Source organism: Aquila chrysaetos, chromosome 17 (assembly GCF_900496995.4).
Source record: "Aquila chrysaetos chrysaetos chromosome 17, bAquChr1.4, whole genome shotgun sequence".
Lineage (NCBI taxonomy): Eukaryota > Metazoa > Chordata > Aves > Accipitriformes > Accipitridae > Aquila > Aquila chrysaetos.
Window position 1 is genome coordinate 12,641,742 of NC_044020.1, and position 24,825 is coordinate 12,666,566.

Below are 24,825 nucleotides of genomic sequence, written 5' to 3' on the forward strand. Positions count from 1 at the left end.
GCTTTTGGTTCAGACTTCTCATTGCCCATTGTTCAGCTGCCTCAGAAGGTATTGCAAGAGTCGCAGCTCTTCATCTGCTTCCCCCAGGGAGCCTCGACTCAGCAGGCCTTGTCCACCTCGCTTTCATCAGGACCACCTGCACTCTATCCTCAGGTTACAGGAGCAAACCCTTCCAGAATTTCTCTGCTTTTTATAAGTCATACCTTGCACTTAAAGGGGAGCCTTGCTCTTAGACTTGCTCCAAGTGGTTCAAAGTGTTAGCATTCATGGGGGTGTCTTTCCACCAAGTCGGTAGTATATTAGGAACTCTTTAACAAACCAGGTTGCGGTGAAATAATGAGGCATTGGCAACCATTTGGTCTGTGTTCAGCTTTGACTGAAATATTGGTAGGGCTTTTGTGTTAAGGGTAACAAATGGTCAGTGTACCTCCTGGGACTAGTTGTTCTTTTGGCAAGAGATAGCTGGAGTACCAAATTGGCTTTTAAACAATGGGTTTAATGAAATGTATCTTCTCCACAGTTTGAATCAGCAGCGGTAGTAAAACTTGCTTCGTATTTTTGTTGCTGCTCCTTAGCCATTTAATGAGAATGTGTTATTTGAAGTTGAACTTTTGTATGAATAATGTTTTATTAGACACCAACAAGGTTAATTTGGTGACTGCCCAAACTGCAAGAGCTTTTTCTAGGCTCAGGGGAAAGAAAGTGAGAAGAGAGGAATGCAAGGAGCTATATTATGTATGTGTACATGAATTTGGAAGTGTACTTGCAGGATCATTAAAGAAACTAAACAATCTCAGTAGTAAATTAGTGGCACAAACAACTGTTGCTAATAGGTATTGCTTCCTTATAAGCTTGGAATATGGTGTCCTTCTAAAAAGCAAAATTTGAGGCCTGAAGCTTAGCTTGGAGGTACATATTTTATCAGCACATATAGTATTTGCACTTGCGATAGTCAGTAACGCATTTGTATGCTGTGACTGTGAGGTGTATATGTATATACATTGTGCCTGCGCTTGTAGTCTGAAACTTCTTATAATTTTTTTGTGAAAAGAGAGGATTTACTTTAAGTAGACTTCTCTCTTACTCCTTCTGTTCTTGGAATTCGGGGTTCTCTGATACTTTAGTTATTGGAGTATTAGCAATTTTGGGATTTATGTGAAGGAACTGGAGGACAATCTTTGCTTTTTGTGGTGAGATCAAGAACTAAGTATTTCAGGCTTTCTATATGGGATAATGAAGGTGTTTTATTAAACCTGAAACAGCTTTAATCACTAGTCTACTAGATAGCAATTTCTGTGCTGTAGTTGAGAACTTGTGGAGTGAAGCTGCTATACAAGAAGTTTGAAAACTGTGGGGATTGTTTCTCCATAAACCACCTTTGTTAAACTTCAGGAACTGAATTCTGATGGATGTAAAATACATCTGGAAAACACAGTAAGGGATCATGATTATTTTACAGAATGTAAGTTCTGGGTTCTTTTATCTAATTCATTAAAAGAACAGAATTTGAAGCACAAACTGAGTCAATGTGAACAGATATTACAGCAGTGGGATATAGCATGTGTTTAGATCCTAGCCAATAAGGGCTTCAAGCTTCTAAAACAGCAAAGAAAAAAATGGTTCTTTTCATTGGCAGTCTGCTTTCTCCAAAGTTTCTATAATTAAAAAAGTATGTAATTTTAATAAACCTGTTCCTAATAAGGTTCTGCAAGCTGAATGATCACAGCATTAAGGAATTTTAGTAGGTATTTCTGATATGATACATATGCACCAGATATGTTTCTTACAAAGGCAGTTCACCAAAGTGGTGCAGGCTTAGGGAACTCATTTGGAGGTCTTTGTCTAGTTGTCTCCCAGGAGCTCATAAAGAAATATAACTGTCAGAAAAAAAATAATGAAAACCCTGGGATCTGATCAAAATGTCAGCCACAAAAATAATAATGAAAATCCATTCCATTTTCCTCTACATCTTCCACGTTCATTTCTATGCCACTCATCCATTTTTTTCGTTGCTTATTCAAAAATTCTGTCTTAGCTAGAACATGAACCCCCATATTCTTCAATATCCAATTCTTGGTAGACTTCGAATGGTAGTGAGTCTGGAAATTTCTAGCCTGTATTTTGACATGCCTCTCAAAGGGAACTCAAGACATGTATGTGTACCGAGTACCTTGTTATTGGTCTAGAATTCTGTATATCTTTGATTTATTTTTTTTTTTAACAGTTTTATTTCCTTCTAGCCTCCTTCTATGCCCCCACCTAACTGTGTTTAGAACACATGTAAAGGTAAAACTTAATGCATCTATTTCCAGTTATCATACCAAGGCATCCTGCTCTTAAAGCATCATCGGTGGAAGAAGCAGATGGTAGGCTGATCTGTCTTGTGTTGAGGGGCATGTGGGTTGCAATGACTTCTGTATTGGTTGTTTTGGAAGACTTAAAATGGAGTTTGGTACTTTTCCAGATTGCTCTGCTTTGTTCTGGTTGTCGCAATGGAATTTGGCCAAAAGGACTGCTTGTCCAAAAGGACAGCTAGAAACCTATTCTAACCAGATCATTCTAGGCAGAAAAGATTTTTTTTTTTAACTGCCTGCTGCAGAAACCACAGGGGTTTTTTAAGCTGATTCTCTGTCTTTTTTTTCTCCTCCAGACACAGGTGCAAGGCCAGTCAGCCTCAAGCAGTGCATCAGTGCCATCCCAGCCCACCCAACACACTCAGCAGGTAAGATCACAGTTCGTAAGCCCAGGATTAAAATACTTCTAGTATAGGATTCTGATGACTCTTTAAGACCAATTGACTACCTCTGTTCCCCTTCAACCCATGGTTTTGGACAAAAGCAAAGGAATCCTCTGGTTCTCACCAAATTTAACGTGCTATGAGATTAATTTCATTGACTTTCTGAAATTTATTTTTAGAATCATGTTAATGCTTGTTTTCATGTGTCTGTCCTTCCCAACTTCCACCTGAGCTTGCAGTGGTGGCCCCATTCAAGGGAAGGCATATCAGGATTTGCAAGTCTAGACAGGCAGACTTCATTCTCATGATTTCTTCTAACTGGAAATACTACCTTCTGCGACATTCTCTTCTCTTAACTGCCTTTTCTTCCTTCATAGAATCTTCATTCTTGTTTTCACAGGTGAAATAATTCTGTTGCAAGATTTGGGGCTGATAATGGAGTTGTATTAGTAATGCTAATAAGTAATTGCTAAAGCTTATTGACTCAGCATGTTCAGAAGAACCACTGATGTCACTTATGAAGGAGTAAAAAGTAGAATTTAAATAGGATATGCTTTAAAACCTTCTGTCGGGGGAAAAAATAGCTTCTGCCTCTTTTCCCTACTACAGAATGCACAGCAGCCAGCCTCTTCCCAACAGCCTGGACAATACCAGCTGCAGCAGTCGTCAGTTTCTGCTGGCGCCACTCCCACACAAACTGTCTCTCAAACTCAAACTTCACAGATTATGCCAATGCCTCAGGCAGCAGCTGGGACACAGGTAAACAAAATTCTTCTTTCTAGCAGAAGATACTTTTCTTCTTCACAGCTGGCAAATTCAACATGCTGCTACTTTCACTTTTGTCATCTTTTCTAATGGTTCCAAAACATTCATCCAGATAATAGTATTCTTAGTGTACTACAACTGTCAATTTTGTTGGAAGGTGTGTTGGAAACCCTTTCTTTCACACGTGGCCGTCATGAGTAATTTGAGGGAGGGATAGCACTTCCATGTACAAACATCATTAAATTGTCAAAAAATATAATGAGGCATATTGATGAATGGTACATTATGAATGGATTTTCAGGAACTTGTCATTTCTCTGCTTCCCATACAACGTCTATCTTCTGCACCATTATGTGGGTAAAACATGTTCACTTATTTAGGTAGTGAACCATAAGGACTGCCTTCTCCACTCTGTCATCTTTCTTATTCAGCTCTTCTCCTTTACTCCCTGGTCAAGAAGCTTCTGTTACTGAGTATTACTTCATTTGGCTCATATCTCTATCTTGAACATGTGAGCCTTGATTTTGTTTTTAAAATTGTTGTTTTGTTGCTTGTTCATCTAAACTGCCTTTCCAGTTGCATCGTTCGCTGGCTTTAATTGACATATCCCCTGCCATTCTCTGAATGCTGGCACAGTGGCTTTTCGTTCTCCGTTGCTGTAGTCCCCATATCCAAAGCTGGGAGATTTGTTGAGAGATTTGCACTTCTTTCCTGTAAGAAGGCAGGCTTGGCTCTGGGGACAGAGTTGAGGGGAATTGGATTCTGTTTAAGCACAAGTCAGTGCTTCAGGGTATTTGAATGTTGCTCTTTCACCCTCTGTGGGTGTCTGTTTCAAGAGCCTGTTGAGTTCTTCAGGGGAAGTGTTGCGAAGTGAGGACCTTTTGGAACTCCAGCCAACTTCCCAGCCACTCTGCCAACTGTGCTCCCTACCCACTTTAACAGAGTGCTGTAACTTGAATAATTCTTTCTTTGACTAATGTGTAAAAACTCTGCTTTCTGCAACCCTGCTTTAAAAAAAAAAAAATCTATCTCTATTTTCTTTACCTCCCCAGCTTCCTGTTTCCCAACCAGTGTCGATCATCCAAGGCGAGCCTCAATTACCTGTTGCAGCACCTTCTCTCCCTCAGCCTTCAGTTGCCCCATCAGTCCCCATTGGCTCTCATTTTCTACCCATGGGACAGCCCTTGCCAACTTCCATGGTTCCCCAGTTCTCAGTCTCTCAGTTGCCCGTAGCAGCTCCTCATGTGTCAGTGTCTCAGCCAGGTTTCCAGTCACTGCCCATTTCAATGGCAGCTGGCATGAATCAGCCATTGCTCACGCTGGCAACGTCTGCTGCGGCAACCGCTGTCCCTGTAGGATCAACTGTTGTCCCTAGCCAGCTTCCCACACTGATGCAGCCTGTGGCTCAGTTGCCCAGCCAGGTTCTCCCGCAGCTCCTACAGCCGGCTGTCCAGTCCGTGGGATTGCCGGTCAGCATTGGACAAGCTGCTGAAGCTTCACTTCCTGCTGGAGATGCTCTTTACCAGGTATTGTTGCAAGCCAGCAGAGCTCTTCTCCACATTTTTACCTGTTCCTCTAAGGTACCAGATCTGAACGGTGTACCCTGGCCAACTGACTTCTCATAAGAGAGCCATTAAGCCACCAAGATGAATTCTGTTGTGCTGTAAAGGACCATTTTAAGGAGGGGAAAAAAAAAAACCCTAACCACTCCTTGGACACCCTGGTGTTTTGAGCTTTTCATATTTGGCAATGGAATTTGTCTAAAATGACAGAATCATAGTGCAGGACTTTTGTTTGTCCAGTGTTTCAATCACTGTATGAAAGAGGACAGCTATATATCCAAGAGATCTGTCAACTTGAGGGGGGGGGAAATTGTAATTTTTAAAATGAGATGCGTGTTGGAAAGAAAATCAATGGCAGCATATTCAGTAATGTCAGTATTTCATTCCAAGTCTGGGAAGGGGTGGGTGGGATGATGGACATGGATTTTCTAGAAATACATCAGATGGCATGGATCTTGAACGTCACGTAAGTACCTGATGCTAGTCATGAAATGCTAGACTGGGCGCAGACTGCTTCAGCTACTTTGTGTGATCACTGTAAAAATGGCAATCTGAATAGTGACAAAAATAGTGACTGAGCATATGATTGTTCTTCTAGAACAAAAATTGTATAGATGTAGAAATATCTGTACTGGGATTATAAGGATGCTGTAGAACAGAAACAGTGTGTAGGAATGTTCCTTGGTTCCTGGGTCAGCTCATCACAAGAGGACAGGAAGAACACAGGAGTGTTTTTGCTATTAGTCTCAAGAATCAGCAGCAGTTGCATAACATCATCTGAGCAGTAGCTGTTCAGCCTGAAAATTCTTCAAACTCAGTTCAAGTCTCAGGCCTTAAAATACTAAGCCAAATAGGCAACCGCGAGAGTTGGGAGATGAAGATTGTTTTGCCTAAGACTTGGAACTTTGAGTGGGAATTTGCTTGTTCAAGCATGCTGACTTGCAAGTTGAGCTTTGGCTACGTGAGCGGTTTGCTCTGTTTCTCTGGGAAGATTTTGGGAATGCCTGAACAAGTACAGAAGGTTGGAACATGCCCCTGAAATGGATACTTTTTTTTTTTCGCTCTCATTACCTAATTAGCTCTGACATTCACTGACTTGATTCCCTTATTTCTATTACAGGGCTTCCCATCTCGGCTGCCGCCTCAGTACCCAGGGGACTCGAATGTTGCATCTTCCTCTGCTGTGGCCTCTGTTAGCATTCCTTCTGCTGTGCTGTCCCCTCCCTTACCCACAGATGCAATGGCTCAGCCAGGCTATCTTGCTCCTGTTGTGCAGCCGTATGTGGAGCAGAACGTTTTAGTCCCCATGGGCAGCCTAGGAGGACAGGTTCAAGTGCCCCAGCCTACAGTGAGTTTAGCACAACAGGCTTCATCTGCCTCCTCGCAGCAAGCAGTGTTGGAGGTAAAGATGTTGAATATAATGTAACAATACATTTAGGGTGTTTGAATTATGCAACAATGTATGTGTGTGGGGAACTAATCCCTTCCATGCTTGTCTTCAGTCTGAAATTAATATTTCAAATGACCTTTTTCTTACAGCAGAATGTCATGCCAATGTGGGGACCTTGTTGCCACTGGCTGTTCTGTTGGGAAGTGAGTGTGCATCCTGCAGGCAAAAACCTGTTAACACTTCACTTCTTGCTAGTACTGTAGAATATTTTTGCCATATCAAAGACAAACTGCAACCAATACCCTTTGAGAATCTGTTGTTATGCCTGTTCTCTGCAGCGTTGTTCTTGCTAGGGAGAATTTGAATTGTCTGTGTGCTGCATTGGCTTGCCTTTTTTGCACATTCTGTTATAAAGACTGTGGCTGCATGGCAAACTGTAGTGACACGTAGCAGTAGAAAGGATGGCTGATTTCCTCTCCCTGCCCCTCCCCAGGTGACGGGGAGTGCTTTTAGCTTTACAACTGATTTGGGAGGAAACATTGAAGACTACTGGGTTACTTGAAAAGGAATGGTGTTCTTTGTGGGGGTTTCTTGATGTAGGTTTCTATCCATAGGGTACTCAGGGAGTCTCGCAGACTGCTCCTTCAGAGACCCTTCCAGCAACACAGCCTGCTCAGTCTACCCCTTTGGCTTCCTCTATGGATAGGTAAGCATTGTTTTCTTTTCACCAAACTGAATTTCAATTTCATGTGTTAATTATTCTTCCTTGGATGATCTTTAGGTATCTTTTTTCACCAGGGATTTTTTTTTTTTCACTGAGTGTGTTCTTGGGGATGTGAGGAAATAAACTTCCTAGAGGAAAAATAGGCTTATGAGAGGTGGAGTAAGTTTTGATTTACAGCAGGGTATGGAGGGAGGAAATGATTTAACCTCTAATCCTTTTTTTGTCATGTCAAATGGATCATAAGGGATGTTTTTCTGTCCTTTTGGCACTTAAACAGAACTCAAACTCCAAATAGCTTAAAAACATATTCAGAAGATAAATTCGTACAACTCAGCTTGCAAGAGATATGTAGCTAAATAATTACTATTAGAATTGCTATTCAAGCAACCCTAAGTGTTGACAGGACTCTTCTCCCCTGCTCTGCAATTAACAGACATCTACTGCTATGCAGAAAAGAATACCACCTGGCAGGGTAAACTGTATTGTTTGCAGTTATGGAGTGCATGGATACTAATGTAAAGTTGCTTTTTTTTTTTTTTTTTTTAAGTGCACATTCTGATGTTGCTTCAGGATTGAGTGATGGCAATGAGAATGTTCCAGCTTCTAGCGGAAGGCATGAAGGGAGGACTACTAAACGTCATATGCGCAGATCTGTCCGCAGTCGCTCTCGCCATGAGAAGACTGCTAGGCCGAAACTGAGAATTCTAAATGTGAGTATTTTTTATTTTTATTAGCGACAGTTTGGTAGTGATGATGCCTTTTTTTAAGCTTCAAAAAGTTTCTCTTCCTTTGAGGAATGTGTGTGTTCTGTGGTCTTGTTCCATGCGCCCCTGCCCTGCCCAAAGCCTACAAGCTATCTTCTGTTTCTGGACTCAGCATTCAAAGCATCATCTATTAAGAGCTTTTTGGAGCATTAGATATGGCAAAATTGACTTGCTTAGCCACCAGTGATCCCACAGACTATTACAGAATATTTGATATATCCTCAGAAAAGATGATGCTGTATATGGCACCATTTATTAGGCTGGAAGGAGAGAATGTGTTTGTACTAGACCAGTACTGTTGGTTTGTCTCCATAAGCTTTAAAGCAAAAGTCTTAGATGCTCATGCTTTTGGTTTTGAACTATTGTTTTCTTTGCTTTAGGTTTCAAATAAAGGTGATCGGGTAGTGGAATGCCAGCTAGAGACACACAATCGGAAAATGGTTACTTTCAAATTTGATTTGGATGGTGACAATCCTGAGGAAATAGCTTCAATTATGGTAAGATACGTTTGAGAGATGAAGAATGGAATCCAGTCTTAATCGCAGTAGTAATATAAGCAGTCTTATTTTCTCATTTGTGTTTCAGAATTGCTCTTCCGTGTAGCATGGCATGTGCTCACCTTACTGGTATGCAAGCACAACTAGAAACTCTGGGCATAGTCGTATACCAAATTGGCAATTAATATTGCATGTTCAGTTCACGTGAAAATTTGTGTCAGCTTTTACCTTAGAATTGTGGTTTTATCAAGTAAACCTGCTTTTGGTTTTTTGCAGTCTAGTTTTTTGAAACACTGCAAACAACTTTCTGAAAGGGCCAGGTTAAACAAATTGTTTGCTTTTCTAAGAGCAAACAGTGCTAGATTTTTAAAATTTAAACTTCAGCTTTGAGTCTTTTGCTGTTGTTCTCAACTGAAATGTACATTACATTAGATAGGAGGAACTGCAGTAAGATAAGGCTGCTAATTTTAAATTTCACTGTGCTTAGGAAAGATTGAGGTGACAGTCTGATGAAGAAGTGAGATTGAATGTTGTTCCACAGCAAAGAATAAACCAGGGCAAATACTTCTGTGCTGGGGATAATTTTTAGAAACAATTCTTTTTCTCTGAGGTATTGCCATCTTTATCTTGTGCATAGGAACAGTAACACCAAGAGTAAATTATGGTTATTCAGTACATTGTTTTGAAATAATTTGTGGAAAATTATTGTTGCTTTCTTCTCTTTACAGGTGCAGAATGAGTTTATTTTAGCAACCGAGAGAGACTCATTCGTAGAACAGGTACGAGAGATTATTGAGAAAGCAGATGAAATGCTAAGTGAGGATGTAAGTGTGGAGCCAGAAGGTGATCAGGGTTTGGAGAGTATGCGGACAAAAGATGATGGCTTCTTTCCAGGATCGCAGGTATGTAAAGGACAGATTGCCTTAGCTATTTGTATTTTCCATTTTGGGTGGTATGGTTTTATGAGTAGAGCCAGCTAGAAATAGAAACTTCCTTTCATGAGAAATACCAAGCTTAATAATTAAATGAGAAGACAAACAGAGAAAGCTTTGTATCAGTGAGAGCCTAAAATTCATTTAGAAAGCTAAAAAACGTAGACCTCTTGCTTTTTGATGTGTTCTAACACTTCTGAAGCTGCTGAATCTCCTAACAGTCCACTAAACAGACAATCTTAAATGCTGAGGCTTCTTGGATTTGAGGTTATTGTGAGGTAGGACACTAAAACTGCCAGCCCCATGCTCTCACTAAACACAGAGAGCCTGGACTCAGGCCCTCTACCCAGTGAGCTACTAAGATATTGGATGGCTCAGTTAGGAACCACAGGTTTTGAAACTGGTTGCTGGGAATAAAAACATGACATTTCCTGAATCTCTGCCTTATTTCCACCCAGAACTAGTTTGAAACATCCATTTATCTGTGGAATGTTTAAGGAAATCAGTTGGACTTCCTATTAACAAAAGAGTGTTTAGATCCATTTGTTATATTGACAGTCACTAAGCTGAGCTGTAAAAGCACTGTAGCTGACATTTATGTGGGCAGAATTCCACTAGTTTGATAATGCTGCTTGGGTCCAAGGTACTGCTTACCTTAAATGCCCACATTTCAGTAAGCTAGCATTTTAAGAACTATCTTGTGGGTTTCTGTTTCAGAATAGAACTTTAAATTTTATCTTACTTTACAGAAATTAGAGTTCAAACAGCCAGATCCTACATCTTCCATGCCACAAAGAATAGGTAAGTCTCTTGTGATTTTTTTTCGGCAGTTACCTTTTTCTGTTTCAGCGGATGGGTGCAGCCAAGTTTTTATTTTGTATGATGGAGTGCACATTCCATATTGCAGGTTATGTATTTAGTTACAACTATGTATCACTAAACATCTAACTTCTTTCTGTTTAGGGGTTCCTCCTAGCTCCTTTACCCAGGTTGTCCATTCTGCAGGAAGACGGTTTATTGTCAGCCCTGTCCCTGAGAGTCGGTTAAAAGAACAGGGCTTTTTCACATCTGCTGTTCCTGGAGGAAAAGAAACTCCGGATATGGGTAAGTTATCTAAACTCTTAAAATCTGATGGCTAAGGCATGTTCATCAAAACTCCAAAGTTAGTTAACTAAACTGTTCCTAAAGACCTCTTAAAGTACTTGGGGAAGTAAGGAGCTGTCTGCGCTGGTAAGAAGTGATTATAATTTGGGTGATACTATGCAGGATTCATGGGGAAAAAAAATGCTGATGGGCTGTCTGCAAGACTCTGAAACCTTAATTCTGTATTTTAATGTAAGCCTGGATTTGTAATTTTTTTTTTTTATTATGCTGAGAGGTAAATGTGGTCTTAGTCTAGCAATAGATGATAATACTGTGATGAACTTTTCCAGGTGGACTCATATTTTTCTGTTCTTCCAGTTGCTGCATCTCCACTGCATGGTCCTGGAATGAATCTCTCCCACTCGGCATCATCACTGAGCTTGCAGCAAGCTTTCTCTGAGATGGGGCATGCTCAAATGACAGAAGGACCTAGTACAGCTCCTCCAGTGTTCAACCAAACAATACCCCCATTTCCACCTGCACTTTCTACCATGGCGGGCAGCAGTGCACCTCCTGTGTCTGTGGCTGCTTCTTCAATATCTGTTCCCTCCAGCACAGGTGTTTCTCTTCCAGGATCTGTTACTTTGCCTGCAGAAAGTGCAACGGTTGGAGTTGCACCAAGTGCAAGTGTGCCAAGCTCTGTTTCTCCACCTCCAGCCTCACAATCTGGACAACAATCGACAGGTGTCTCTTCCAGTGTGAGCGCCCCTGCTTCTTTCTCCTTACCTACCACATCCCAGCCTGCTCAGCCAGTAACTGGAGACATTGCCTCCGGTATCAGCACACCATCGTCTTTGGCACTGCCATCTACCCAGGTTCCTGGTGTCACTGGTCTTGGTGTCGGCGCACCAGCTGTGACATCTCAGTCTACTCCTCAGATTGTAAGTAGTATGGCAGCACCACAGACATCTGTTGCTCTGTCTCTGGCTCAGAATGTGGCTTTACAGCTTCCTCAGCTTAGTAGCAGTGGCTCTGTCTCCAGTCTGGCAGAAACAACAGTTGTAAGTGCTCCACAGTCACTACCTGAGAGTGGGCAGTCTATGGATAAATCACAGCTCTGCAATGCAGCTGGCTTATCTCTTCCAATCTCTGCACCTTTATCATCCTCAGTAGCAACAAGTGTATGTGGTTCAGTCACTCAGCCAGTGATACATCCCTTACTTGTCCCATCAGGAATTACATCAACACCTGTCCTACCCCAGATACCAGGTGGAACACCCATGTTGCCCCAAGTTCCCTTACCTGGTGTCTTACCACAACCAGTCACTAACTTGCCTGCAGTACAGCAAACTTTGATACACAGCCAGCCTCAACCAGCTCCGTTACCCAATCAGCCTCATATTCACTGTCTGGAAGCTGATGCTGATGCTCAGTCTAAAGCTCCTGGTATTGATGATATAAAGACCCTGGAAGAAAAGCTACGGTCTCTCTTCAGTGAACATGGTAACGTGGGAACAGTGCATCCATCAGTATCTCTGGAAACATCATTGGTAATGGAAACTACAGTTATTCCTGGGATACCAACCACTGTTGTTGCACCAACGAAACCCCTGACATCCATTAGCACTTGTATACCTCCAAGCAGTTTGCCTCTTGGACCAACTGGCTTGCCAGTACTGACGCCAGTTGCCACTCCTGGGCAAGTGATCACCCCAGTCAGCTATATTTCGGCATCAAGCAGCATTGCAACAGCAGTAGTGAAACCAGGGACCTCTCCTTCAAAGCCCCCTCTTAGCAGGGTACCGGTAAGAAATGTAACATTTGTGTGAATATTGAAATATTGTAGGAAACAGCCTTCTTGAGCAGAATCCCTTTTATAAAGCAAAATATTTATTCAGGCAGAGGTGTCTTCATTTAATACAATACTGAAAGTTTTATACTCTTGATTGTTTTTATCTGTCCCAAGAGGTGTTTTATTTTGTTCATTTTGGGAAAAAAAAGTCCAGCTCTATTATTGTGCCTCTGAGAGAGCTCTCTAGTGTTGTTAATTTTTCCTACTCCTAAACTACAGTGTGAAGCAACTGTGGTTTGGTTTTTTGTGGGTTTTGTTGTTGTTGTTTTTTCAAATAGAATTTGGAAGGCTTGCTTTAAAAAGCTTTTTATCTTGTACATGATCACAACAATGAGAAAGGGTGGTTGTATGTTTCACAAAGTCGTCAGGATAGCTTAGCTTTTCTTCTTATCGTTAGCCAGTTCCTCAAAGGCAAGGGTGATCCTGACTGAAAGGTTTTTTTGTTTTTTTTTTTTTCTTTTTTCTTTTTTTTTGTTTTTTTTTTTTAAAAGTCCTCTGCTGCTTATGTGGTGCCTGGATGCTCTTTTCCTTCCAAATGTTAGATTTGTGAAAGCAGAGTTTTGAGAAGTTTAAAAGATATCTTGATATCCAAAACCAAACTTTTTTGTTAACTGAATCGTGCTCTTGAAACAAACACTCTTTCATAATAGTCATGACTTCTAGTAACCATTTGAGATGTGTTGTGGAGGTTGTTACCTGCTCACTAACCAGATGTATCAATATATGTGAAATTAGACCACCTATTTTCTTTCAGATGGCTCCCCATCTTGGGAGACAGTGCATTTCAATATTTTAAACTATTGGTAGCCCTTTCCTTTTCAAAGTTAAATGGAAATAGGTTGAAGAAACTTTCAGGTGTTTAACAAACCAAAAACCTTAATACTCACTTCTTTTTGTTTCTCTAACATTCTTTTCCACTCACCAACACTTTGTGTTGGTCTTCTTTAGCCAGCCTTGCTATTAACCAGTTTCAGGCCAGTTGAATTGAGCTAATGTGCCTAGCATCTCCATTCATTAGTAGTCTTTCCCTTGTACTCTTTGTAGTCAAACAAAGTAGAAAATTTCTGCTATGGAGGAGCGGGGAATATGTGCAAAGGAAGTTGGGAAGGAAATCTAGACACAAAGGCATTCATTTATATTGGAATGAAGTTGAGAATTAGAAGAGAAAGATTAGAAAATGATAAAAACTGGTATTGATTCAGGAGCAGTTGGGGCAGTTAGAAACCTGCTAATTGCAAACTTGTAATTACAAAGGCTTAGGCTTAAATATAATAAATGTTTGAGGTTTTTGATTATCAGTTGTGGAAAAACTACCTCCTCTCTGAAGTTTTCACTTATCAATTAGTTTGGCTTTTTTCAAAGCTTCATTTTAGTTTCACTTTCTATGTTGGTTTTGAGCTTTAAGGAGCTTATTGCTTCAGTTTTCTGGGGTTTACTAAACTCTGTATTTTATTTTGTTTATGGCCAACCTGTTAAACCTAGACAGTTAAATGTGTTTTGACTTGTTTTATGAATTTATTTAAAGTATGTATTGCCTGTTATTTATAAACTAAATGATTAACTTACCACAGCTTAAAAATTCATCATGCCTCAGAACAGGTAATGTCCACGTGTATGTTCTTAGTGCACAAAAAAGCTGAGGTAATGCAACTTGGTGTATTTCCTGCTGAAACTTTTTTGGAAGGATAGATAACTATGGAGTGTATCTTCACTGGGCAGTTATCACTACAATTTGAACCATTAGTTAAGCTGTGGTAGCATGACTGCAAGCTAGAACTGGTTCTGCTTGTTGAGGACTGGAGTAGACTTTGGGCCTATTACCCATATCCAGCAGTGCTCACTGTTGTACAAGGGAAGCCAGCTGACCAATGCTATAACTCATAAGGCTATCATGTGTTTCTCAAACTTCAAAGTCATGGTCAAGCCTCAAGATTACAGTTGAGATGAAGAATTGCAAATTGTGTAATGGATCACTTATTTCCTAGAACTTCCCATTTGCCTAACAATGAAAATAACTAACTGGAATGTGCTGTCTGACCTGGCAGGGAGGCTTTGATGCTTCCTTCTAACCTTTCCAGTCTCTCTAACCTCTTCCACATAACCTGGGTGACTTCCCCCTACCCAGTTGCATGGCCTAGTCATCTTCTGTGGGTCATCAACACCCTTCAGGATCAAAAAAAGTGATGGATCAAGAGATTGGTGTGAGAGGTCTAGAAATCTGCTTCTCAACAAGTGCAGACATCCTCAGGCATGACAGTTCCTGTTCTCAAGTCATGTTGCTTGGAACAATTTGTCAGAAGCATGAAGCTTGCTGTTGCTAATGGGCAGTTAACATAGATCTGTTGTAAGGACATCGAGTGCATTCTTGGACCCTTCTTGGAAACTTAATTGCTTTTTGAAATAATTATCGTAGCATTTCTTGCAGACTTGAAAATAATAACCCCAAGATACTTTGCTTCTGGATGCAGCAGCTTGTTTAAACTGAAAATTGTGGCTGCTTAAAGATAATCTGGATTAAAAAATAAAACAGAAGCAAACAAACAACTTCTCCCAGCTTTGTTGCAAAAATCCCTAAAGACTCTATGCTAACTCTCCAAGAAGGAAGTCTCTACAGAAAAAAATGTTGAGGCTTCTGTTGTATGACATGACTGACTATAGCTTGGTATCTGATCCTTCTGTTGTTCCGTGTCTGATGGACTCGCGTTTCCTCTTCATTATCCATAGGTGCTACCAGTAGGTTCTGAACTTCCAGCTGGCACTCCATCCAGTGAGCCGCTGCCACCTTTTCCAGGACCTTCACTAACTCAGGTGCTACACAACTTGGCAGATTTTATCTGCTGCTTTTCCTTTCAAAGAGCATGTTTCGATTAAACTCTCCATTGCATGTTATTAATGCCTTTGTTTTTCTTTTCTTTTGACTGAGTAACCCCTTTTGTGTAACTGTAGCAGTAGCCAGAGTCACTTCAGCACTGGATATGTAGCTTGCCCTTCAGGATGCAGTACTCAGTGTCTGAAGTACAGGAACAATTAATCAGGCTTTGGGTTTTTCAGTGTGTTAACCTGAACTTTAGAGCGTTTTTAAAAACATAACACAGGTGAATGTGCATAAAACTTGAAACTGTTTTCTTCTTGAAAAGGGTATAGTAGCAAAATAATAGCTCTTTAGGGAAGCAATATATACTGCAATTAAGTGTTAATGAAAATGCAAAATTGCTGGCTTTGTGAATTTCTGTTCTGGTTTTTTTTGCGGCTTTTACTACGCTCTGATTTCACTAGGCTTTCAGATTTGCAAAAGGTATTTGAAGCTCCTGATCATAAACATGAGTTGAAATGTAACAGTGGCTTCCCTTGCTCAGATTCTGTCCTTGTATGCAATAGTTAGCTTGGATATTTTGTATGTAAATTGGATGGGTGATCAGCTCAAGACCATGAAGAATAAATTGGTCTTCATGTCTGTCTAAACAATAGACACGACCCCCCTGCCCCGTAATTGAAAGAACTGTATTAAGACAAAACTGTTTCATGGATCTTCTACATGCTGTGTAATGAGATGTAACATGGGAACACTACACTTCAATATGCAAAGAAAAGCTGAAAAAAATAACTGAACAAAACCCATGAGACCATGAGATAGAGTTGTGCTGCTTTTGAAAGAAGTTTGTGAATAAACACAAAGATGACTTTCTGTAGAGAATTGTATTAAAGTACACTTGGCACAGAATTATCACCCCAATTTTATATTCAAACCTGTAAAGAAGATATGATTCAAGTGAGTACGTAGTGGTGCCTGCTTAAGGCTCAGAGTACTTTTGTCTCAAATCTAGTGTTTCCAGTGTACATGTGCTTCCTCTACAGTATTAACCTCTTCTACCTGTGGCTTAAGTCTATAGTGAATAGTCTTAGAATATGTGTCCAAAAGCTTCACTTGAATTGGAGTCTGTCCTTTTATAGAAAGGAATTATTCACTTAAGTCTTAACTATAATTTTAAAGTAATTCCAGTAAAATAGCTGCAGTGTGAAAACTTGTACAATACTTATTAGCATTATGGCCTGATTTCTTTTTAATGCAGACTGAGCTAACCATGATCAAGTCTTCTCCATAACACTCTGGTAACATTCTCCCTCTCATCTCTTGCAATGGTAGTCTTGAATTCAAGTTTTACCTGTGGAAAGGAGTTTAAAATAAACTTTAGAAGTCATTTTAGTTCTTTGCAAGATGTTCCTTTTTTGGGATTTACAATAGCTTGATGAGAAAACTTCTATCTGAAAGGATTTAAGCTGACTCATACAAAAGAATAGTGTTAGAAAATTGCAAATTTAAACTGTGCTAAGGCAACTTTGGTTAATGAGCTGTCATGGCTCATGTTCTACAGCTAAAACTATAAAAACTGAATTACATGTATTAGGGTACTAATCTTCAAAGATACTATTGGAATAGTATTTCCTTTTCTTTCTTTCACATGTGAGAGCTATGGCATTGCCTGGTTCTGAAGACATGAGGAGAGTTGAGCAGCAGGGCATGTTAGCTGCTTTCGTGTAGTTTTATGTTGGTTATGATATTAATAGTCCCTTTTTAACTTTCCAGCTTTTTTCCTCCAGTGCTCTCTATGCAGAAGCTCTGTCTTTATTCAGCAGTTTCTCTTATTCTCCCAGTAAATGTGATCTCTCAGGAATCTCTCTTAGGCGGTCTAAGATTTACATAGAGTGTGTCCTGGAGGTTAGGATGGAAACAGTCTAGCGGTGCTGAAAGTTGATGTCTCATCCTGTCTATTGCTACTGTACCACCTTCTTGGTCTTCATCTGATGGAGCAAATGCTAATCAGTGACCTTAATCAAGGAGTCCTTGCAGATGGCCTCTGTGTCCAGGACTACTTCTTGGTTGTCTCTTCTTTTTAATTAAAGCATGTTTAAATGTTTTGTAAGCAATGAGAATCAGTCCACTACTTGGAAAGTATTATTCAGTGTGAAAAGGCAGAAACTTGTGCTTTCTATGTAAGAAAACTATGAAAGTGAATGTATGGCTCTTGAAACCTGTCATGAAAGGAGTGCTGCTGTATTTGGTTTTATGCAGTTTCTTTCTAGCAGGCTGGATGAGGACCATATTCCTGCCCTGTGTGTAATCAGGAAGTGCGTATCTTCTGCCTCCAAACTGAGCAAGAAGCTGAATGACTTATGTAGAGCTATAAGATGATAGTGTTAGCAAGCAACACGTTTTTTTTTCCTCCAAATTCTGGAGGCAGAAGCTGGTTTATGCCTTTCAACCAGTTCTTTCTGAAGCATGGTTTTGCTGAAGAAGAGACAACAATTTGGTGATAATTCTTATCTGTGTTCTTACCATGAGCAAGGGTAGCAAATGGATCTAGAGGCAGCTGGTTAAAATCAGTCATGCTAAATTCATAGTCCTTTCTATGGTCATTGCTTGGAACTGGGTATATTAGTAATATTTTCCCCCAAACTCAAAGCCCTTGTAGCCACTTACATGACTCAAGCCACTGTACCACTGCAAAAGGCTTCTTCCTGTTTGTCATAGGTATTTCTGGCAGGATTTGTCGTATGGAGGAGGCACAACTATAGGTCCCTTGCTGCTTCTCCTTTGCAAACAGCTTACCTAATTTTACTTCTCATTTGAACTCTAAAGCCTGTCTAGGAGTGAGACAAAATTGGAGAAGACCAACTGGATCAAATCTAATTGACTGTTAAGAGCATTTGCTGCTATCACATAATACTATCTGGAAAATTACTGGCTTGTCTTTAAGTAGATAGGCTTTCCTTCCTTACTGCTTCTGTCAGTAGCTCATTACACAACTTTTTTTTTTTTTTTTTTTTTTTTTTTTCTTCCTTTCCTTAGTATGAGACTCCTAATTTGCAGACAAAGTACATGTCATCTCAAGACCAGTTTTGGACAGTTTGTTCCTTAGTCTTAAATACCTGTTCTGTTAATTGCTTTTTAAAGTGTATTTAGATTAATTTTTCAAGCTTCATTTTGGTACCTGTGTTCCATAAGGAAATCTTTATTTCCTGATCATTCTGATGTCTCAGCTCTTTGACTACTTGAAGCAAATATCTTCTTGTGAGCATAAGTGATGAGAATTATATAGTATTTCAGGTGAAATGTTCTCTTTATTTTACAGTATTATGGAATTAAATTAGCTCACTTGTCTGCTAAGCATTTGGATTTCTGAATGGAGTCAGAAGTCTGCATCTTCTTGTGCTTTTTTTTTTTGATAGAATTGATACAGGGTTTATTGTTCTTAGATTTTTTTTGGTTGTGTTTTGAAATCCACGATTCAGGAAGACTGTCATCCTGGCAACCTGTTTGAAAGCATCTTTATGTTATTGTGTACCTCTAACTTTCAGTTTCTTGAAAGTGGAAGGTAATGTTTTTATGTTGCTGTGACCTCAGCTTCAGTTCTAAAAACAGATCTAGCTTTTTAATATGAAAGACATGGAAAGATTAGTGATGCTGAAGTTTGGATGGAAATTTCTACTCCATAGGATCAGAACTGTAACTTAGTGATATCTGCCAACACTTTCTTCTTCCTTATGTATCTTATGGATATGGCCCTAATTATTAAATTTGAGTGAATCCAAACTTTTCTTATCTTTAAGATATTTTTAGGTATTCTTCTTCTCTTCCCCTCACCAATTCAATTAGCCAAGTTTGAAAAATATCTTGGAATGCCTGCTCAAACAGCTGAAATCTAAGTAATAGAGATTCTGCCCTTCTCCCTTCCTCCTCTTCAAGTCAATCCATCCAGATAGCTTCTTTGAGGGAACTTGTAAGTGTTTGGTTGGGGTTTTTTGGTTTGGTTTGGTTTTTAATTTAAATTTGTGTTAGCCTCACTCTTGCTTTATCCATGCTTGCTTTTGAAATTATGGCATCTTTTTGATTTTTTTTTTTTCTTCTATTTGACTTACTTTCTTCAAGATTTTAGATATTCCATAATACAAATTATCTCCGTTATCCAACCAAAAAATGTAGAACTTGGAGGCTTGCAGCATATTTACTCAGTTCTTAAGAGCAGGAATGCAAATTTCATGCTAACTTTAGGAAAACCAGAAGTTCCAGTTAATGCTTCTTTTCTGTTTTTTACCAAATATGTTGCTTAAATTGCTTCCAATCTTACTGTGGTATACATGTTAAATGTAAACATGTAGGAAGGGAACATGGTAGAAATGTCAAAGCTGTACTGACTGCTTTAAATTTTAGTATTAAATATGGCTGTTTCTCAAATGTGATGTATTTCTCCTGAGCTGGGACAGCTGTTTACTCTTTCCTTTCTCAGTCCCAACAGCCACTGGAAGATCTGGATGCTAAGCTGAGAAGAACCCTTAGTCCAGAGACTGTTCCAGTGACATCTGCTCCTGCCTGTGTACGTTTGCAATGTTGGCAGTTTAGTAGTCTTGAAACACTGCAGTGTTTTCTCAAGGTCATGCTCTTAGGTCACTGCTTTTAATATCACTACACCAGTCTTTAGACTTTTAAAAATAAAAATGAAGAGTCATTTTCCAGTTCGTGGGACTGAGTCAACCAAAACAGGAAAAATCTGTATGTTGCAATAGATTACATATTTCCTGAGGCTGGTTTTGGTATTAGGTCTTAATCCAGCTTTTCTGGTGATGTCATTAATGTCACCAAACCAGAAGGAAAAGTGGCTATGGAATAAAGGGGAAGAGCACTAAACAAGCAGTATGTGATATGTCACTCTTAATTTGGGAGGGATGTTTAAAGTAGGGACCTGAAATTTTAGAAGACTATAATAATAAACTTTGTTACAGAATGAAAATAATAATTGACATTGTGATCTCCAAGTGGCTACTTATGCATTACTTTTGCAGAGGAGAAAGGGGTGTTCTGCTGACAGCCTCATGGTTGCAAGGCATGCAGAATGTCTTGCTGATACTGCTTGCTTTGGAGGTTAAAAACTCTGCATTTGTCTTGTCATGGGTCATACTTTGACCCTAGTGGATGTAGAAGATCGTGTGATATGCAGTATGGTGGATTTGTTGACATTCAATGAAATTGCCGATTCTTTTAATTTAATTTTATTTTGTTTTCCCCCTTGAACCTGTAGTCTGTGCCCTCAGTAGCATCTACAACGGTTACCGGGCTGGTGTCCACAGCAACGCAGTCTCTGAAGGATGGTAAGACAGCCTTGATTATTTTAGATGGTTTCTCAGTATGGAGATATAATCCAAAATTGAACAGACTAGTAACTTGGAAGGATAGAGCCTTTTTTACTAAGTCATACAATGACAATTCCTTAAGGATTGTATTAGTTTTTAGTAACTAGACTGAAAATTTCCACTGTAGCCCATGAGAAGGGAATGATGTATATGCATATTATAGTAACTCATTTAGGATTTAAAGCTGTCCAAAATGCTAAATTGAGACTTGCAAAGAATCTCCAGTATGCTGCTAAGGTACAGCTTCAGGATTTGAAGGAACTGTTTTCTGTCACATGTTATGTTCTCGGCAACAACAGTAAGCCTTCTTATCTTGCATCATCGTGTTGTGTTCAATGTGTAGGATACCTCTCCCTAACCTAAGAGTGTTTCCTTTCTATTTAAATAGAGAAATGAAGGTTAAACTACCAAAAATTTAAGAAAGGTAGTAGGAAAACCAGACTCCCTTCTGGGTGCCTTAGAACAACTGAAGGTTGACTGGATGATCAACAATTGAAGTCTGAATGATCAATGACTTTCAAATCTAAACGAGTTTAATTGTTGGGGGGAGGTGGGGGGGCCCCAACAGCTTGCAAAATAGTTGAGAGTTTCCTGTCAGTATTCTCCTAATTGTTTTAATTTTAAAAATCTTCTTTTTTAAAAAAACTGTTAATGTGGTACTAAAATTATTTCTGAGCTATCTAGTAAACATTATTTAACTTGCATGTGCCTCTGAAGTTCAATGACAAACCTTCAAAAGCTAATAAAACCAGTAGGAAAATAAAATATTCCCATTTTGGTATGTTGGTAGTGAACTATACTGTAGAACTCATTTGTCTGCTAGAAAATGAGTTGGGTTTTGCCTGCTGAAATTTTGAAGGTAAAAGTAAACAAACTGGGAAGTTGCTTAATAAGCACAGCAAGCTGTCCAATAGAACTGACTTAAAACCAGAATGTTATTTCTCAGCTTTGTAACCTTATACTGCCAGTGCATACAGCAACAAAATTAGGCACTGACACCTCAGAATCCAGCTCTGAAAGCTTCAGATAGACTGCTTTGAGTAAATGTGGTTTATAGCATTTCTTCAGCTTACCATTTTTATATTAATAATTTGTCCCCAGCATTTGTGAAAGTTAGGTAGTCATTGTGGGTATTGAATTAAAACAAACTTTTTCTTACATAAATTCCAGTTCTGTTTTTTATTCTTTGGCTATTTCACATCCTTGTTGGAATCAGTGTGCTTTTTTTACTGCTATCTAAAAGTGCACTTTTGGCAAGTATACTGTGCAGGGAAACTTTATAGAAAAATACTTGCAGTTTGATGTTCTATATGGTAAAATTGAAAAAAAGAGGTCAGGCTCCATGAATCCAAAGGCCTGTTAGGAGTTAACTGACAGTTGAGTTTGAAGTAGATAAAAAGAAATGGTTGGAGTTCAAATAATATATTGCTCATTTTCTTCTTAATACCATTCTCCTTTTCCTTAGCTTCAGCATCCTGTGGTGGAGAGAGCAGTGCTACAGCTACCACAGCAGGAGCAGGTGTTCTTAAAATGGGACGGTTTCAGGTAGGAGCTGTTAAACTGATTTGGTTGTTGGTACAGGATCTTGGAGCAGTTCCTGTGTAGTGCCTGCTCGGTGTGCCTCATGGTGGGCTTTTCTGTCTGGAGAAAATGTCCATGTTGAGCTTGTGAATGCAGTGCTTTGTGCAGATGGTGTTTTCATTCAGGGCAGAGATTGCACTAGATTATGTAGGTCTAGAGTTGTGAATACAGCATTTCATCATGTCAGGCCTTAGCTGTGTAACTGTTGGCCTTGATCTTTAGTGTTATCTGCTTTTAAGCTGACAATGCTGGGATGTTCACTGTATTATGTCCTGTTTGTGAAGGAGGTCCCCTCTGAATTTGCTATGTTTCTTGGAGTTAATCCTCCAGATTGCTTAGAAGTACTATTTTGTGTGGCAGCGTCTTACTTGGAGGGATGCAGTAGCTTGCTTTGTGGCATACCAAGGAAACAAGTTATTTTCCCTCTCTCACATGCATCTTACTGTTCAGGTAAATAAAAGCATCATGTTAAGGAAGAACTAAGGAAGTCTGCATGATTGCATTTCTATTCTAGGTATCCGTGGCAGTGGATGATGTGCTAAAAGAGGGTGACAAACCTGAAACTAAGCCGGTGCAATTTGAAACCACCTCCACTGATTCTTCATCTCTTTCTGGCAGTAGCCCAGAGAGTACACTGGTAAAGCAGGCTGGCAGTCGGAAAAGCGAGGCTGTCGCTGACTCTTCCTTGGATGTGGTAGATGGCATTCCTCAGACAGTTCCTGTGCTGCAATTACCAGTAGATGTTGGTCAGCCTACTAAGGTTGGGCGCTTTCAGGTAACAACAACAACGGATCAAGTGGGGCGCTTTTCGGTGTTAAAGACTCAGGATGAGGTCAGCTGTGCAGAGAAGGAGCCAATGACTCTTCCTCTCCCTGTGGGCTTGGAACAAGTTGCTTCTTCAGCTGCAGCTCCGAAGAAAGAGTTGGAGTCAAGGCAGTCCCCACACATGAATGGTCCGTCCTCTGAACCGGAGGCTGCTTTCTTAAGCGGGTTGGCTAAGGATTTGGATGATGGCTCGGGGAGCCCAGACTCTCTCCAGCCCCTGGGGTCGAAGATCAGCCTCCCTGTTCAGAGCCTTAGCAACTCATTCAACTCTTCCTACATGAGCAGTGACAATGAGTCGGATATTGAAGATGAAGACTTGAAATTGGAACTCCGTCGGTTACGAGAGAAGTAAGGCTTTTTTCCTTGTGTGGTCATGTATGAAATATATGTAATAGGATTAATATGAATTTCATCTATACTTTACTTTTCACAAAGAACAAAAGTGAACTTCTTTAAGAGCCTCAACCTTTGCTAAGTATCAGGACACTTTGTCAGTGTTTATGTGGGAAGTAAGATTCTTTAGTGGGAAAGTAGTATACAGTTATAACAAAAAAGGTATATACATGTTTGCTGTACTGAATTTTCTAACCTGTAACCTTGTTGTATGTGTTTATATGTAGATTGATTGCTGCACTGTGGATAAGACTCCAGATATGTAGAAGCTTTTGCGTATTACTGAAATTTAGTAGTTAGTGGGAAAAGTGGTGTCTCATTTGGAAATGACACACAGCTCTGCATTTCTAATGGTTCTCCTTTTCCTGAAGAATCCTTGTTGGCTTAGAAAAAAATTTAGAAGTCAAGCAATGTGACCTACTAATTTATTTATACTGGAAGTTGAACTTTTTTTAGGGCAGCTGGCAATTTTAAATCTTTGTATGCAACTGCTCTGAAAAAAAACCACTTAAGGTAATACAAAGGTAGACGTCTCCAAGGCCATATGTCTCAGAAAATGAGTAATCTAGCTATTCCTGTAGCATTTTGATGCTGAATGATTTGATCTTCTGCAGTAGGTGTATGTTCCTGTTTGTACTTCCATTTATCCTGGTTTTATGATTACAACATTGGGGCCTTTTTGTTGGAATTCTAGCCAGGGTTAGAGCACAGTGGAAAGTGGCAAGTGTTCTGCCATCTGCGTTCAGTGGTTATTTGTGGAAAAGATTTATTTCCACCTTTCTTAAATGTTAATGAGAGAGTGACCGAAGAAGCTGGTCAAGCTTGACTGGAGGGGAAGGATTGTATGCATGCATGTATATACATATAATTTTTGTAAGTCATACTCTTTGGTAACTTGTTAGGCACCTTAAAGAGATCCAGGAGCTGCAGAGTCGTCAGAAGCAGGAGATTGAGTCACTATACATGAAATTGGGAAAGGCCCCACCTGCAGTAATTATTCCCCCAGCTGCACCCCTTTCAGGAAGGAGGAGACGACCTACTAAAGGAAAAGGCAGCAAGTCCAGTCGTAGCAGCTCCCAGGGAAACAAAAGCCCTCAACTATCAGGTAAGACTTTATTCAATTTTCTGAGTAGATGAAACAGACAAGGTGCTGTCTCTGATTCTTAGATCTACATCTGTCCCTCTGTCCTGTCTTTTGGAGGGGGGTATGTGTGTCCCAGTTCCTCCACAGCCTGGATTACTAGATCATTTTTGAAATTGCTTTTGCTATTTGGTAGTCTTGCTTGTGACTTCTGGACTCTACTGAAAGATATGGTTACATTGTTCTGTAAGAGCAGTTCTAAAGTTGTGAATTGTATTTTTTAGAGATTACTCATGGGGCTCTGACTAGGAAGAAAAGTGTAAATTTACAGTATGGGGAAAAACTTCTGTTTTATTTATTAATTTATTTATTTTTAAGATAAACTGCTCTTGTTGCCTCCTGAAACTGATTTTGCAGAATGGGGCTGGTCTCTATAGTCATCTTCAGAGATT

The 24,825-nt window shown here is 39.8% G+C and overlaps 1 protein-coding gene across 1 annotated transcript in view; it reads left to right on the plus strand.

Annotated features, from left to right (window-relative positions):
- Positions 1 to 24,825, plus strand: part of WNK1 (WNK lysine deficient protein kinase 1) — a 107,606-nt gene that overhangs the window by 71,341 nt on the left and 11,440 nt on the right. Inside the window, 17 exon segments of the mRNA XM_030040611.2 lie at positions 2,651 to 2,722; positions 3,347 to 3,496; positions 4,555 to 5,028; positions 6,185 to 6,466; positions 7,069 to 7,160; positions 7,726 to 7,888; positions 8,323 to 8,439; positions 9,168 to 9,341; positions 10,121 to 10,172; positions 10,335 to 10,475; positions 10,833 to 12,259; positions 15,031 to 15,114; positions 19,593 to 19,679; positions 20,382 to 20,451; positions 21,959 to 22,038; positions 22,589 to 23,247; positions 24,195 to 24,397. Coding sequence (XP_029896471.1) covers positions 2,651 to 2,722; positions 3,347 to 3,496; positions 4,555 to 5,028; positions 6,185 to 6,466; positions 7,069 to 7,160; positions 7,726 to 7,888; positions 8,323 to 8,439; positions 9,168 to 9,341; positions 10,121 to 10,172; positions 10,335 to 10,475; positions 10,833 to 12,259; positions 15,031 to 15,114; positions 19,593 to 19,679; positions 20,382 to 20,451; positions 21,959 to 22,038; positions 22,589 to 23,247; positions 24,195 to 24,397 — 4,327 coding nt within the window.